This window comes from Pygocentrus nattereri, chromosome 14 (assembly GCF_015220715.1).
Source record: "Pygocentrus nattereri isolate fPygNat1 chromosome 14, fPygNat1.pri, whole genome shotgun sequence".
Taxonomy (NCBI): domain Eukaryota; kingdom Metazoa; phylum Chordata; class Actinopteri; order Characiformes; family Serrasalmidae; genus Pygocentrus; species Pygocentrus nattereri.
In genome coordinates this window covers 13028701-13042979 of record NC_051224.1, presented here as the reverse complement: position 1 = coordinate 13042979, position 14279 = coordinate 13028701, and the positions used below count along the sequence as shown (strand labels likewise).

At 40.8% G+C, this 14279-nt stretch overlaps 1 protein-coding gene across 4 annotated transcripts; it reads right to left on the bottom strand.

Annotated features, from left to right (window-relative positions):
* Positions 1–202: 202 nt before the first annotated feature.
* On the bottom strand, positions 203–14243 carry ubtf (upstream binding transcription factor). 4 transcript variants are annotated; one of them, XM_017686002.2, is made up of 22 exons: positions 13554–14243; positions 12680–12789; positions 11035–11086; positions 10725–10897; positions 10228–10311; positions 9367–9522; positions 9024–9088; positions 8745–8871; positions 8515–8625; positions 8096–8229; positions 7692–7833; positions 7490–7531; positions 7296–7397; positions 7023–7178; positions 6345–6479; positions 6118–6228; positions 5350–5438; positions 4963–5152; positions 3504–3551; positions 3327–3392; positions 3089–3220; positions 203–2564 (listed from the first exon to the last, which is right to left on the bottom strand). In XM_017686002.2, exons 3-22 carry the CDS (start codon positions 11069–11071, stop codon positions 2454–2456), a joined length of 2211 nt encoding a protein of 736 aa, XP_017541491.1. In that variant the 5' UTR covers positions 11072–11086; positions 12680–12789; positions 13554–14243; the 3' UTR covers positions 203–2453. The 4 variants fall into 4 exon arrangements, with proteins under 4 accessions (XP_017541491.1, XP_017541461.1, XP_017541468.1 ...); XM_017685972.2 differs by having other exon boundaries at positions 6345–6491; positions 13554–14242; XM_017685979.2 differs by having other exon boundaries at positions 6345–6491; positions 13642–14242.
* Positions 14244–14279: the final 36 nt, after the last annotated feature.

The following is a 14279-nucleotide window of genomic DNA, read 5'->3' as shown; positions in this document are numbered from 1 at the left end:
TTATTCGTCAGAAATATTGATCAAGAAACATGTTTAGTGCCCAAATTTTCCATCTGTAGTTCTGAACTGGAGCAATGGGTCTAATATAATAGACTGAGCACCATAGACTTCCATTCACTTTTAGCTACACTAGTTTTGGGAAGTCTACATATTTCTTTTCTTAGTGAACCACCTCTAAAAGAAAGTATGAAATAAGCTGTCACACAGTTGCTAAAGACAGGTTTATTTGATCAAATGGTAAATTCCAGGAATAACACCTCTGACTATAGAAAACATCCAAATGTTCCAAATTATCAGCAGTACAAATCATGTTTTTTTTTTGCCGTTTCTACAAATAAACAAACAGCTGAGGGGTATAAAAACTAAAACATACCAAATTAAAATCTTTCCCTCCTCAGAGCAACTGACAACAAATCCAGACCACCGGCCACTACAAGAACCACGTAGGGGACAGCTTGGCCAAATGAAAATACAATTTTTCCACTCAATAAAAAAAAGAAAACATATTTACAAATACCTTACAACAGCAGTGAACCAAATCTATCCCCATTGTTGCAAATCATATTGCTGAATCGTCTAAGGACTTCATGTATCCTGTGTTCCTCATCATCATCATGAATAACCACAACAACACCTTTCATGCCTTTCCAGCTGAGCCATGCTAATTTAGCTGGATACAGCCAACAGGCCTCACGCTTCTGCTCATCTTTAAGGGCGTTGCTGATTAAAGATGCGTCCTTTGCGATTTGGGGTATATAACATCGTAACAGACACCACCATCCAATAGGTGTAAAAGCACACAGCTGCAATTCCAGCAAAGTGTTTACACAATGCTACAAAAAAAAAAAAAATCTAAGGATAGGGAGGAGAAAAAGTGACCCAAAACTGTTCATATATACACAACAAAAGATTTTCTCCTCTATTAAATACAACATTCCTTTACATTCCTTGAGCTGGTGCTTATAAGAACAAGTCAGTGGTTGAAGTACATGGATGAGGGGAAAACCAGAGAGGTGTGAGGAGTGAGGAAAAGAGGGGAAAAAGGAGGGAAAGCAACACTAAGAGGACAGTCAGCTGGTGAGGCTGTCTAGGATAAGTGCACAGCATTGAGGGCCAAATTGATATCGCAATCAGACGATTAAAAGAAAATCTAACGTGGCAGGCAATTAAAACAAGCCCAATAATACATTTTAAAACAAACCAGTCTAACTCTTAGCCGACAATTAAAACATTAAAAAAAGAAAAGGAAAAAAAAAATGTGCAGCCCTGCAAAGCAGCATCAAAATAAAAAACGAAGAGTAAAACAGGCTGGATGGAAAACAACACCAATTCTGATGGTGACTAACAAGACGTTTGCAGCAGGGTTTGTGGGTGAAGCTTCTTCTCAAACCAGTACACACCTGGGCCAACGAAAACGTCAGTCTCTTTTGTTTAGTCTTTTTTCATTACAAGAGTCCAAAGATAGATTCTCTCTTTTAAAGCCATCACGGAAGAATCTTGGTCATCTTCCAAAGTACATTTGCTAAACAGATGAATTGGTGCCTAATAAAAAAACAAAAACAAACAAAAATAACCCACATAGGTGATGGTGGCTTATGTACATGCCATGGTAAAGCTGCGTTTGTGTGCCAATTCCACAATTCCACACGGACAGACATTCAAACATTGCGTTATTGTTCCTGAAGGTACCACACTACGAACCGAAGAATTACAGAAGCAAAAATACACCACCATGGCAAATGAGGGAGCAGGAAGAAAAAATGGTCTGGAAAGGCATGATGATGACGACTATAAAAAGGATGTAGAGAAGGAGGATAGGAAAGACAAAGCAGGTATTCTCTAGAGTGCAAGTTTTTGGTCCCCTTTACTTCCCGAAAGAAATCCGCCTAACTAACAGATTCTTTGGCTTGTGGGCCTGTTATTCCCCTAAAAAAAAAAAAAAAAAAAAAAAGAATAAACAAGTCTGGAAAAGAGAAAGGGCATCATTGCTATTCTCCTTCCTTCAAAAAATGGCTTTAGACACTAAACACAATGGTAAAGGGCTATTTCATGGTACCACCAGTATCTTTTAAAGCTAATTTGGGACAGTTGAAAGAAAGTCTGTGAGCCAGCAGAGCTGAACCCTATTAAAGAACAGACTCATGTTAGCTGTGAGGGAATTGAAGAGATAATATATCTTTAGTCCTATGAGTGCAATTTCTCCTCCTTGCATTCTGTCTCCTTTAGAAACCTTTAACTGAAAACAAGCTCAGTGAGACTGTAAATGGGGAAAGAAAAGAGAAAAGCAAAGGATGACAGAGAGATGGTTTCTGAGTGAGTGGACGTGGTGGTGGTAGTGGAGGGAGCTCCCCCTGGTGGTTGGAGGAGTGCAGTGCAGGCCCATGGCCCTGACTAATGGCTCAGTTCACAGGGTCTCTGGCAGTCTGCGGGCTCGCTTTGCTCCAGCTTCCCCCTCAGTCCGAGTCTGTATCTGACGAATCGTCTGAACTGGACCCGCTGCTGCTGCTCTCCGATTTATTTTCCTTATCCTCCGCCTCTTCATCTTCATCCTCCTCCTCGTCAACCTGAGAAACAAAGAAATTCAATATTGCATCTATATCAGGGAGACACTATGAACCTAATGTGGGGTTGAAAAAAAAAACTTGTAGTACATGTTTTTTGTCCTGTCATCCCATAAAATGTCATCTGGAGTTTTTCACAGCAAGACAAATATTTCTTGAGTCACTATGAAAACCATGTTTGTAATATAACAAGAATGTTTATCGAAAGTCATCACACCTCATGGTAAGTTACACAACACCATTTTGAAGAACATGACCATTTCAGAGTGAGGTTAGAATGAGAGAATGCCACATCCCCATGGCACAATCTCTTTTCACTAATCATTTATTTTGAAGCACATTTTCATGTGTTTAAATTAGAAAGTTCACCTGGTTCAAACACTAAATTACACAATTCTAACTGCTTCATTTTGCAAGACTTTTATAGTAAATACTGCTTGTAAAAAGGCAAGAGGTTCAGCATTTATAAATATGGGCTATAAAAATAACTGTTCCTCAAACAATGTGAAACAATCGAGAAATCTCACATCATCGTCTTCATCCTCATCTTCTTCGTCATCGTCTTCCCCTTCTTCACTATCCTCTGCACTGGATGATGCCTCCTCAGATTCCTTTTCATCCTCCTCATCCTCTTCATCATCTTCGTCATCATCCACATCCTGTTGGAAAGCAGTATATAATTGCAATAAGAGAAAGTGTGAAGCTGAGCACTACCTTACAGAGAACTACTCCCTATAATTATGCACAGTCAGTGTTCAGACTTACTGAGGTCTTGGACTTGGCTTTCTGTTTAGCAGTGGTACCACCTGGTTTGCTTGTACCCTTTCTCTTCTATAAAAGGTTAAAAAAATGTGTGTTAAAGCAAACATTGCTTTAGCAAACAAAACCTTTTCACAAAAGAAAAAAAACCAAAACAAAACGGTAAATGAATAAGTTACTTACTAAGGTATTGTACTCTTTGTAAGCAGTTCTCTCTTGAGATGATAAACTCTGTAAAATAAATTCATGTTAGTCACATTTCAAACAAATATCAACACCAGGCACCTTTGTAACTCTGCTTTGCTTGTTTAGTATTTTCAATTGAAAGCTGAAATGACATGTTCCTAGTAGGCTGGAGCGATAATAAAATAATTGGCATGATGCGTTTTGTTTCAAAATCTATAATGTCGCCACCCTTCACCCAAAAACGCAACAGCTACTTCTATTTTAGTCTAGTCTATGCTTTAATATGAACTGTTTTCTTTTAGAACTATTTTATCCGTCCATCTTCTGCCATAGAATCGCAGAGCTGGAAAAACGTCAGACTGCAGGTGATCTCCAAAGCAGTGCCCATGTGCTTTTCACATTAGGGTGTCCTGAGAACAGGCAAGATGCAAATAAACAACCAAATAAACTTAAGAGTTGTAAGTATTTTCTCAGTTAAAAATTACGATAACCATTGTATTATTCTAGTTTAATGTTGTTTTAATGTATTATGGTCCTTTTCTTCATAACAAGCATAATAATGCTGGTAGTATGCTGATGTCTCAGTATCTAGCCTTAAATGATGCAGTAGTTACATTCTGCTGCTTCAAACGTCAGAACTGGTGCACAACAGAAGCTAGCTAGCTACTGAGACATCAGCATACTACCAGGGTTTTTCAAATAAGAAGCTGGAACAGCTGACTTCAGCATCATCACTGAAGAATTAGGGGTGGGCAATGATAAACAACTGTCCCACCCCAATTTCTGAAGCTATATAATGCTCTAAATGTAACTACAGCCCAGCAGTGAGGTTGCTGAACTTTATCCTCATCTGCTATTACTGCAGACTGGCAGGGATGCCTACAGAGCACCGTAGCCTGTTAATGAAGTAATGTTTTTTTATTTGAAGGTTGTCCCATTTTTAGGGAAAGATTTCAACCACCTACAAGGGGTAGTTAAAACCACAAGGGAAAAAAAAAAACATGGTAGAAACATGGTAAAAAAAAATTGAAATAATAATAAGAAAAATTCCCCCCTCTCTCTCTCTCTCTCTCTGGGTTCTGCTGCGTGAGCCCACACTCTTAAATGTCAACTCTTAAGTTTCCCCAGTCTCCTTTCCAGCTATTTAATGGTAAATGTCTAATTCTCTGTTCTTTTACCAAAACAGCAATTATCACCATTAACACACCGCCATCGGGTTACTTTTCCATCATCATCCGATTACCTTGCCGTATCGCCCAGGCCTAGTTCTTAAATGTCCTTTGGCCATTTTGTAATTCTGGGAGCTAAACATAAGTTCTAAAATGCCTTTTGGATGGTTTGTGACCATTAGATTAAATTACATTTCAAAGTTGGTCTGAAAAGCTCTTCTCAATGTTTTCTTCACACAATATTTAATTTGCATGTTAAAACGCTGTGAACTGGAGTACCGACATACCGCAAGCCACTGTTCAAGCTGCACTTTGTACTGCTTTTGTTTCTCCTCCGCAATCTTCTTGTAGCGGTCTTTTTCCTTCTGAGGGAGCCTCTGCCAGCGGCCACCAATCTCACCCATGCGCTCCTTCATGGGCAGATGATTCAGCTCCCCATTCGACAGCATTTCCTGAGAGAACTTCTGATAGCCGTTTCTGAGAGAGTAAAGGTCAAAAAGGACAACATTACAATAGACTCAGTTTTGCCAGCTGACTCATCGTCAAGTGTATACAGATGACCACCAACAGATGACTGGATTTCAGGAAAACAAATTACAGAACACTGGAACTTGCAATATAATTAGGGCGATCGATGAGAAGCATGCACATAATGGCAACAACAAAATACGTACGATGGTGGTTTTTTGGGCTCTCCATCAAACTTCATCTTTTTCCCTGAGGCAACCACTGCAGGAGGAGCACGCATCTCACTCAGGTCTCTCTGAGCAAGAAGAAACATGGGAAGTGTGAGAATAGAAATACTACCTGTGTCATTCAGATTTTTAGCAAGGAGGAGAGCATTTCATTAAACAAAGATGTATCAGCTAGCTAATAACTTAAGCCCAAAAATAAACTTATGAACATGTATGTATTTATATAAACTGTGCAGAACATTTGAGGAACCTGAGGAAATTTGATAAAAAAAAAAATCTGGTCAGTAATAATTTATTTGCCCAGAAATGCTATTATCACAATAAATACAAAATAACATTAACCTCTTCTCAAGGAAGCTCAGTATTATTTTTAGTTATCATGCACTGCCTGGTTTAGCTAATCAGTAGTTCACTGTTTTAAATCAAATGTATTGGTGATGGACCATAACAAATTCACGAAAGGACTGGAGAAACTGTGGAGACATCCGAAGCCAAATTTTGCTCTTCAAGGTACCTCTAAAAGATATCAACTTTTTTGAAAACTGATAAATTGATACATTTTACTCTTTGCTTATTTGCATTTAAGATATTGATATAATATACAAGCACAGACATACTTATTGAAAAAGTTACAGAAGAGTTTAGCAGACCTTGTCAGAGTACTAAAATAAACCCAATGTCTTGTCTTCATTCTGGTTAGACCCATCTAAATATTGTTAACAAATTAACAAAAACTCGAGTGCCCACCTCATATCTCTTCTGGTCCTCTGCAGCCTTTTTGATCCACATGATCTTTTCCTTTTTCTCCATTGTGTTCCAGGTGGCCTCCATGGCTTTCTCTGCCTTTGGTCGGTCATTCTGAACAAGCACACAAAAAAAGAAAATGCGTATGGTATTAAAAAGATATACGGTCTATATCAGCTAGAAGGCTGAATAGAAGACTCAGTTGGACCACATATTTACCATTCCCCTACCTTAAATCGAGCCATATAATCGCCAATGACGCTGTGCTGCCAGATGTCCTGTGCAGTCTTGGGTGGGTCCGGCAGCTTGCCTTTCTCCTCTTTCCCCCGTTTCTCTGACTCTGCCTTTAACACCGCCTCCAGGTTCTTGTATTTTTCCTATAAGAGGTCAGGGCTTTCAATGGTCGTAGGTGATAGCTCGAGCTGCCATGCTGCTTCATATGCTTTGAGTACACTCGATCGAAAAACCAGTGCACAAAATTTGTCCACAAGCAATGCATTAGCTTGAAGAACATGTCTGTAATCAGTTGATGCTACAGCCCTTCTGAATAAAAACACACACACACCTCAGCCACATGACCCATGTGGGAAAGGTTCAAACTGTTTATTGTTTATTAATTGTATGTGCTCCTCAATGTTCACTTATTTCCTATACACTATCCTATGGAAACATTTAATAAATTGTGAGACAAAAAAGGGCTGCTTGTGCATTTTAAAGTGTGTTCCTTTTCATACATGTTTTGTGCACTTCATTTTCATTAAGCATACTCAAATATCATTACGGCTGCACAAGCTTTCGCCCATGACCACAATTTCTTGATGAATTTACATAAATTCACTGCTCCAGATGCCAATGAGCTGCAATACTTCAACATGGAGTGCTGGTAGGGTTTGTATGTGATAGGTTACCTTCTTCTTGTCAGACAGATCATTCCACATGCGGGCCAGGAGTCTAGTGAGCTCACTGTCAGACAGATCGGGCCTCTCTTGCTGAAGTTTAGGCCGCTTCTCTTCAGCGAAGATGAACATGGCAGAGATTGGCCGTTTAGGCTTCTCTGGAGTGGTCTATGTATACGGGAAAAAAAAACCAAACAAACAAAAAAAGGAATGCATCACAAAAGAATAAAGAAAAGAGACACATACTAAACGATGACTTCTACAGAATCAGCAGGCTGTACTCACCTTGGCTTTAGAGTTCTTTTTAGAGGCTGGGCTGCTGCCTTTCTTAAAGCCCACCATCTTCTGCTCTGCCAAGATTCTTTGCTGCTCCTCCACCGAAATGCTCTACAGTGCAGGAACAGCGTTAAAACATACCAAAATACAAAAGAGAAAAAGGAACAACTCAAGCATAGCTATTAAAGCACATCTCTACTTACACACAAATATCGGTTCATCTCAATTTCAAATTCTTTCTTTTTCTGAAAGAAAAAAAAAAGGGGGAGGGGGGGCATGAGAATACAATGGCAAAGTGCTGGATTTGTAAGTGCATTCATTTGCATTTCATTGCACATCAGCTCATGTGGTCTTCTCATATTTGGACGACATCTACACATTAAGAAGCATTTGCAATGCCCAGACCTGTTCACAGCGTTTCTGATAGGCATCTTTCTCGCTCTGTTTGAGCAGTTTCCAGCGCTGACTGCACATGACCATGCGCTCTGTGCTGGGAACATCCTTCATACTGGACATCAGCTCGGCACAGAACATTGAGTATCCATTCCTAGAGAAACAGCATGAGCAAGATGCAATCGGCTACTACAGAAACTTCAAGCAACTGTAACAAAAGAAACCTGTCTCATCTTTCCCAAGAGCACACAGGAATATTACAAACAACTGACTTAGAAATCATATCTACTTGACATACAAATAAAACAATTTTCCAGATAATTTACACCCCACGGTTAAAAGTGAAGTCTCTGGACACCCAGCAAGAAGCTTCCAGTTTAAGAATTCTGTTTTCTAGTAGCACGCTGTGCACTTACGATGGCGGTTTGTCTGGCCGGCCGTCACACTTGTCTTTTAGTTGTCTTTCTGCTTTGGTCAGAGTGGTCTTGACAATGTCGCCTTCCGTCAGGTTCAACTCTGGGTGCTGCTGAATCAAGCCCCGCATCTTTTCCTATAAGAAGAAAGGAGGTCAGGGTTTAAAGAAATGTAGCCAGAACCGGTAAAAAGTTACCTTTTTGAGCAAGGTGCATCACTATTTTCACTGATGCTTACTTCCTTTACAGAGTCCATGATTATAACATTATTAAAAATCCTTTATAGGCCTGTTAGTTGTGGCTATGCCAATCCAAGACATGTTTAAAAGAGGCCCACTTGAAGAATGCCTGATTTAAAGTACACAACAGGAAGCAACTGCCCAGCAGTCAAAAAGCGATGCAGATGTGAAAGCAGCCCTCACCTCATACTCCTTATGCTGCTCCAAAGACTTGTGAATCCACTTCAGTCTCTTTTTGTCTGACAGCTGCGTCCACTTCTTTCCTAGACTGTCTTTGATGTCTTTGGTGGTGGCCTGCGCAGAAGGCATAATAAAAGTGTCTTGGTTTCACCATCAAACATTACTACACAGTGACTAATTTTTTGTATAGTAAAAGTACAGTAAGGTGGACAGGGGTGGTCAACAGAACTTACATCTGGGTGAATTTTAAGAAGGGCCTTTTTCTCATGGTTATACCACAGCTGCTGAGGGGTCCTGGGTTTCTCTGGTACATTAGAGCCCTTCTTACTTTTCGTCTCCACTAAGTCTGGATGGTCTTCCCTGTAAGTACATCAATTGTTAACAGGTTGCATGAAAAATAAAAACAGAATAACACTCCAGATACAACTTGCCCAGAGTTGAATATACCATTGATCCCATTAATTATATTTTCCCCTATGGTTCCCTTATACAGAAAGTTTACTTGTACTTACTTGAATTTTGACATGTTAACCACAAATGTTTCCTTTTCTTTGTGAAAATCATTTACATATTTCTCCTATAGGGGGACAAAGAAACAATCAGTTCAGTGTTAATGTTATTTGTAATATGGTTTTTAATTAAAAAGCTGCATGGTGATTGAATCCAAAACAAAGATGATCAAATCAATAAACCCAACACATTATGGAACTGCAGTTTTCAGAATATTGTAGTGTTCACAATAAAACAGGCTTTGCTTCTCCAATTTATGAAAGATGATCTGTGTTGTAAGAATGTAATTTGTCCTGGGCTCACTTTCTATTACTGCTTAGAGCCTTCTCTAAAGCCTCTTCCTACCTTTTTACGTTCTGGCAACTCCCTGTATTTCTTTGAGAGAATCTTTGTAAGGTCCAGGTTGCTCATCTCTGGGTGAAGTTTGGCATACTTGGCTCTCTTTTCCATGAAGAAGCGGAAGTATGGCGTCAGTGGCTTCTTGGGAAAGTCTGGGTGTTTCTGTAGAAAAGATAAAATGTTTAAGAGTTTGACCGGAGACTCTTAGAAAATACATCAGTTTTTTTTTTAGATTTACTGACTTTCTGCACCATCTTCAGTTGCTCAACTACATCACCTATAAATGTGGCACTTCTGTACATAACATTTGATCCTTCTTTTCAATCTTCTCAGCACACAATGAAACAAAAATTCAGAAGCAAAAGAAAAGATGAGAAATGCCGGTTTGTGACTCGTTTAAAGTAACATATAAAAAGAAAAAAATTGTGTAAAATAAGCATATAAATTGTTTCACTTGGTGATCATTTGCATTGTTAACTAATGTATGGAACTTTTCTTAATTCCAACTGGACAGTGCAAATAAAAACATTAAAAAAAAAAAAAAAAAAAAAAAAAAAAAAAAAAAAAAAAAAAAAAACCTGAGTAGGCATAAAAGAACAAAAACTGAACAAACAAGCAAAGAAAAAAATAAATCAATTTGAACTAATGTATTAACTGGGTGCAGAATGGTCATGTCTTGTGAAACCGCTGAGGTATTAACACATTTTCTGTGTAAATTGTTTTATGAATATGAATAATAATGGTTCCAGATAATAGTAAAGCTCCAGAGCAATTAAACCACTTTATTGGGCTTTGCTTAAAGTTCTAAAAGTAGCAGTGTTCCTTTAACAATTATGAATTTTCAGAATGCAGAAAAACTCTGTTTACCTTTAATTTTTTCCCTTTGTAGGGATTCTTGATGTAATCTTGTGCATCCACAATCAGTTCCGTTAGTGTGCGGAATTTGCGGATCTGTGTGGGGTAACAATAACGCACCCAAGTAGTTAGTTGCTGCAATACGATTCAACAGTACATATGCACACTTATCACCTACACACAGTCTAGTATGTCCTAGAGCAATGATTCACAGTCCCAGTCCTGGTGAATCGACCCACCCACCCAGCAACTGAGACACTTTAAGTAATTAATTTAAAAGGTAAGATAAGTAGCAAGATAAATAAATAAAAATATGCATTGTCTGGCGTCACCAAGACTGCAAGTGGGAACCCCTGTCCCACTCCAACAGCAGCAAACCTCAAAATAACTCCAGGCAGGCCAAAACAAACACACAGTTTTTCAGTGTCAATTCTGTAATACATACTGTACTTTGAAGAATATAAAAATCCTACATCTTGTGGTGCACCATCACAAAATGACTCTCTCACCTCTTTTGAGAGCTCAAGCCATTTCTGTTTGCACATATCTCCTGAGTACGTGTTGAAAGCCACCTTCTCCCAGTCCATATGGGCTTCAGAGGTCTTGTACTTGGTCAGGTCCTTCTCTGGCAGATTCACTTTCATGCCATCCAGGAGTTTCATCAGATCATCCTGGGCCCAGACTGCAAAAATTGATATAGAAGATTACAATTTTCAAGCATATAGCTGGTGCATATTCATTTCATAGTTCACAACATAAAAGCACATCGCTTCAGGCAACATTAAATATATCAAAACTAGCAGTTAGCATTACTCTCACCTTGCTCTTTGCTGGCAGGATCCATGTCTCCATTCATGTTCTAAAACCACCTCTGAAGATAAAAAAAATGATAATTAAAAATGGGAATTAAATATTAAAGTTTGGAAATGCCTTTTTGCTAATGTTCAAACCACCATTAAATACATCATGCAATGAACAACGTTTTTTATTTATTTATTTGTTTGTTATAAATGAATTGACACAAGATCGATCTGATATTTTAGAACAATTTTCATATAATTAAGCGGACATGAAAAAAAAACACTGAGATTAATATATTTCATAATTAAACACGCAGTTTTTTCCTCCTTTTTATTTTAATTCTTCAAACAGATGTCGAAAACACTCGAGGACTTGCTGCTTACTTCTATACATTGGAATAAAAAACCCAGCCCTACACATAATAGTTGTTCATTACACCGCCCCTAACCGTTTACGCTGCATCGTGAGACATAGCCCATTGCTTGTGACGGTTTCAAATCTCAAATAACTCTGCAGTCGACAGCAGCCAGAACGGGCAATCCGCCTAATCTTCCATTTTGTCAACTGGTGGGAGGCTTTATTTCCACCCTAAGCGCTCGTCTTGCGGGCATTTCAGGCCACCGTTTCTCTCGTCGCTCGGTTCTCGCGTCGAATGGAGGATTTTTCGGGGGGCGAGAGGATACTGGGAGGTACCACGGGAGGAGGAAGCGAGCGTTTCGACGGCAGGCGGGCAGCTGGAGGCGACCAGCTGACCACGGAGGATCTGCTTTCGGTCTCCGTCGAGGGGGGAGACGTGGCCAGGGATGATCATGACTACAGCATGCACCACCCGACTCTGCCTCAGTGCTGACGGGGCGCCGATCTGGCTTCCGCCATGGAGGCTTTGGTCGCGCCTTAGAACACGGCGATTTAACGGAGCGAAAGAAAACAGGCTTCACGTCCGCTATTAAAATGGCCGTTTCGGCATTTGTGAGCAGACGGCCGCCCTCTGAAAACGTTTTATGTCGTTTCTGTGCTTGTACGGAGTGGTTGAACCAGTCACAAAGCAACCAGGACGCTTCCAGGGCGAGGCGTTGCCGTTACTGAATCAGTAATGGCGGCGCTCGAAGCGACCTGGTCGAGCTCTAAATAGACATGGAAGAAGGTTAAGCCTGAGAGAGACACAAACATCATCTTTCTAAAGAAATACCTCACACGACCAAAACTAACACTAACGGTTTCTACTGCCTTCTTATGGCGTTATTTTTATCGACTAGCGCTAATTTTGTTCAAATTTAACGTTTTATTCGACAATTTTGGCAGGCTTCAATGCGCTGAATACAGCCGACTGCACGCCTCCGTAAACGGCGTGGTTTGAGTGGAAACCCCCTTTCGACAACCCAAATTATATCCATCCTTATGGAAACTACACACGGCGTTCTCGTTTTAATGAGGTAAAATATTAATTCTGATGTAATTTTTCTGTTGAGTTCCAAAAATATATAGCAAATACAAGGGCTAAGCGACCTAGGACTGACCTACAGTAGCTAGCCGGCTAGAACCAGCTAGCTTCGGGTTCCAGCCGCCGGGGAGAGTGGAGCACAAATTCGCCCAAACGACCCAAAGTTCATTTACAAATTAAGCCTGATTTCAGGTCAGATACCTTTAAAAGACACCATCTTACCGTAAAAACCGTCCGTTACTTCGAGTTTCAATTGACGTGGATGGATACGGAGGTTGAACACGAGGTGTTGGTAGCCGTATGGCGGCGGATTGGAAGCTGGTCTTCAATGGCTTGGAGAAAAAGGATAAAGAGAAAAAATAAATAAAACCTCACTGGCGCTGAAAACGGCGGGTTCGTTTTAGTAACATCTGCGGCGGAGAAATCTGCGATAAAATGCTTCAGTCGCCGGGTCAACTGTATGATTTTATCACGACACGAAAAGAAAAAATGCAACAGCCGAGACTGAGAGCACCTCACTGGCGTGACGACTGTTCTAGAGCCGCCATACTACCAGCCCCGTCTTACAGGCAGGTTCATCCGTGTCGCCCCCGAATAAAAAAGAAAAACGAGCATACACGATAAAGCCGTGGCTGGGAACTCACTCGGCGTGCTTTCTGGTGGATTGCAAACAAAATCGCTGCAATCACGAAGTAGATTGTACGGTGAGTGCGAGAGAGAGCGCAGTAAGCCCACACGGTGAGATATTTAACCGAGCTCCCTGATGGCTAACCAGTGGCGGCTGGTTCTCCTCGCCACAGCCACATTTACTCCACACTCGGAAATAAAAACACCACGACCGAACTGGACTTTAAACGCACCCGGTACCTTTAACGAAATCCATTTTCTGCGAAATTGGCTAAAAAAAAATAGGTGGCGGAATCGCGTTCGACGGAGATCATGCTATTTATTTACCCGGGTCTCCGGACGGGAAATTCGGCTATGGGCGACCCCGGAATGCTAGCCTGCACCAGTCGACTCGATTTAAAAAAAACACGGCTTTTTTAAAAAAAAATGGTAGTCAAAGTAAAGGACAAAATATGAATCGTTAGTTTACCTCAGTCGCTTAGTTTAGCCTCGAGGGTTTTCTTTTTTGTTGTTTACCAAACGGTCGGTGAGGCGAAGTGCGGCGGGGCGAGCCCTACCTGTGGCAGGCGCTGTGCGAGTGGAAGTGGTTGTGGAACAAGGGGAGGGTTGAATGTTGGCCAGCAGTGCGCCGCCGGTCCAGGGCATGGGGCGCTCCAGTCCCCGCAGAGCCGCCAGACTTTTTTCCCCCCGCCTCCATCTCTCTCTCGCCCTCTCTCCTTCCAGTGAGCGCGCAGCTCTCTCGCTCCCACCATTTTCTCTCTCTCTCGCTCCCCCTCTCCAAAGGAGACCATCCGCGTTTTCATGAAATCTATCTCTTCTCTTCACCCCCGCCGCCGTGCAGCGCGCATCACGCAGGCTTCGCTATACCCTCGCCATTCGCTTTCAGCTTCGCTTCGGCGCTTTGACAAAGACATGGAGGTCCAACAAGTAATATCACCCGTGCATTTTGATTTTGTTGTCCCTTTTTCCTGATGACTTCATACTCTACTTTTGATTTGTAACCCACATTTACAAATAAATGACAAATTTTGAAAAGATTCCTGAGTGGTCCTTATGCAGGAGGGAAAAGTTGGGAAGTGTTCTACTGCAAAAAGTCTTAAAAGTGGGGAACAGAAGCCCGAAGAACAACGGTCTGTGGTGCACGTTTCTACACCCTAGTTCTTTCCCCTTTTTAAGTCAGTTTGACAGCTACATC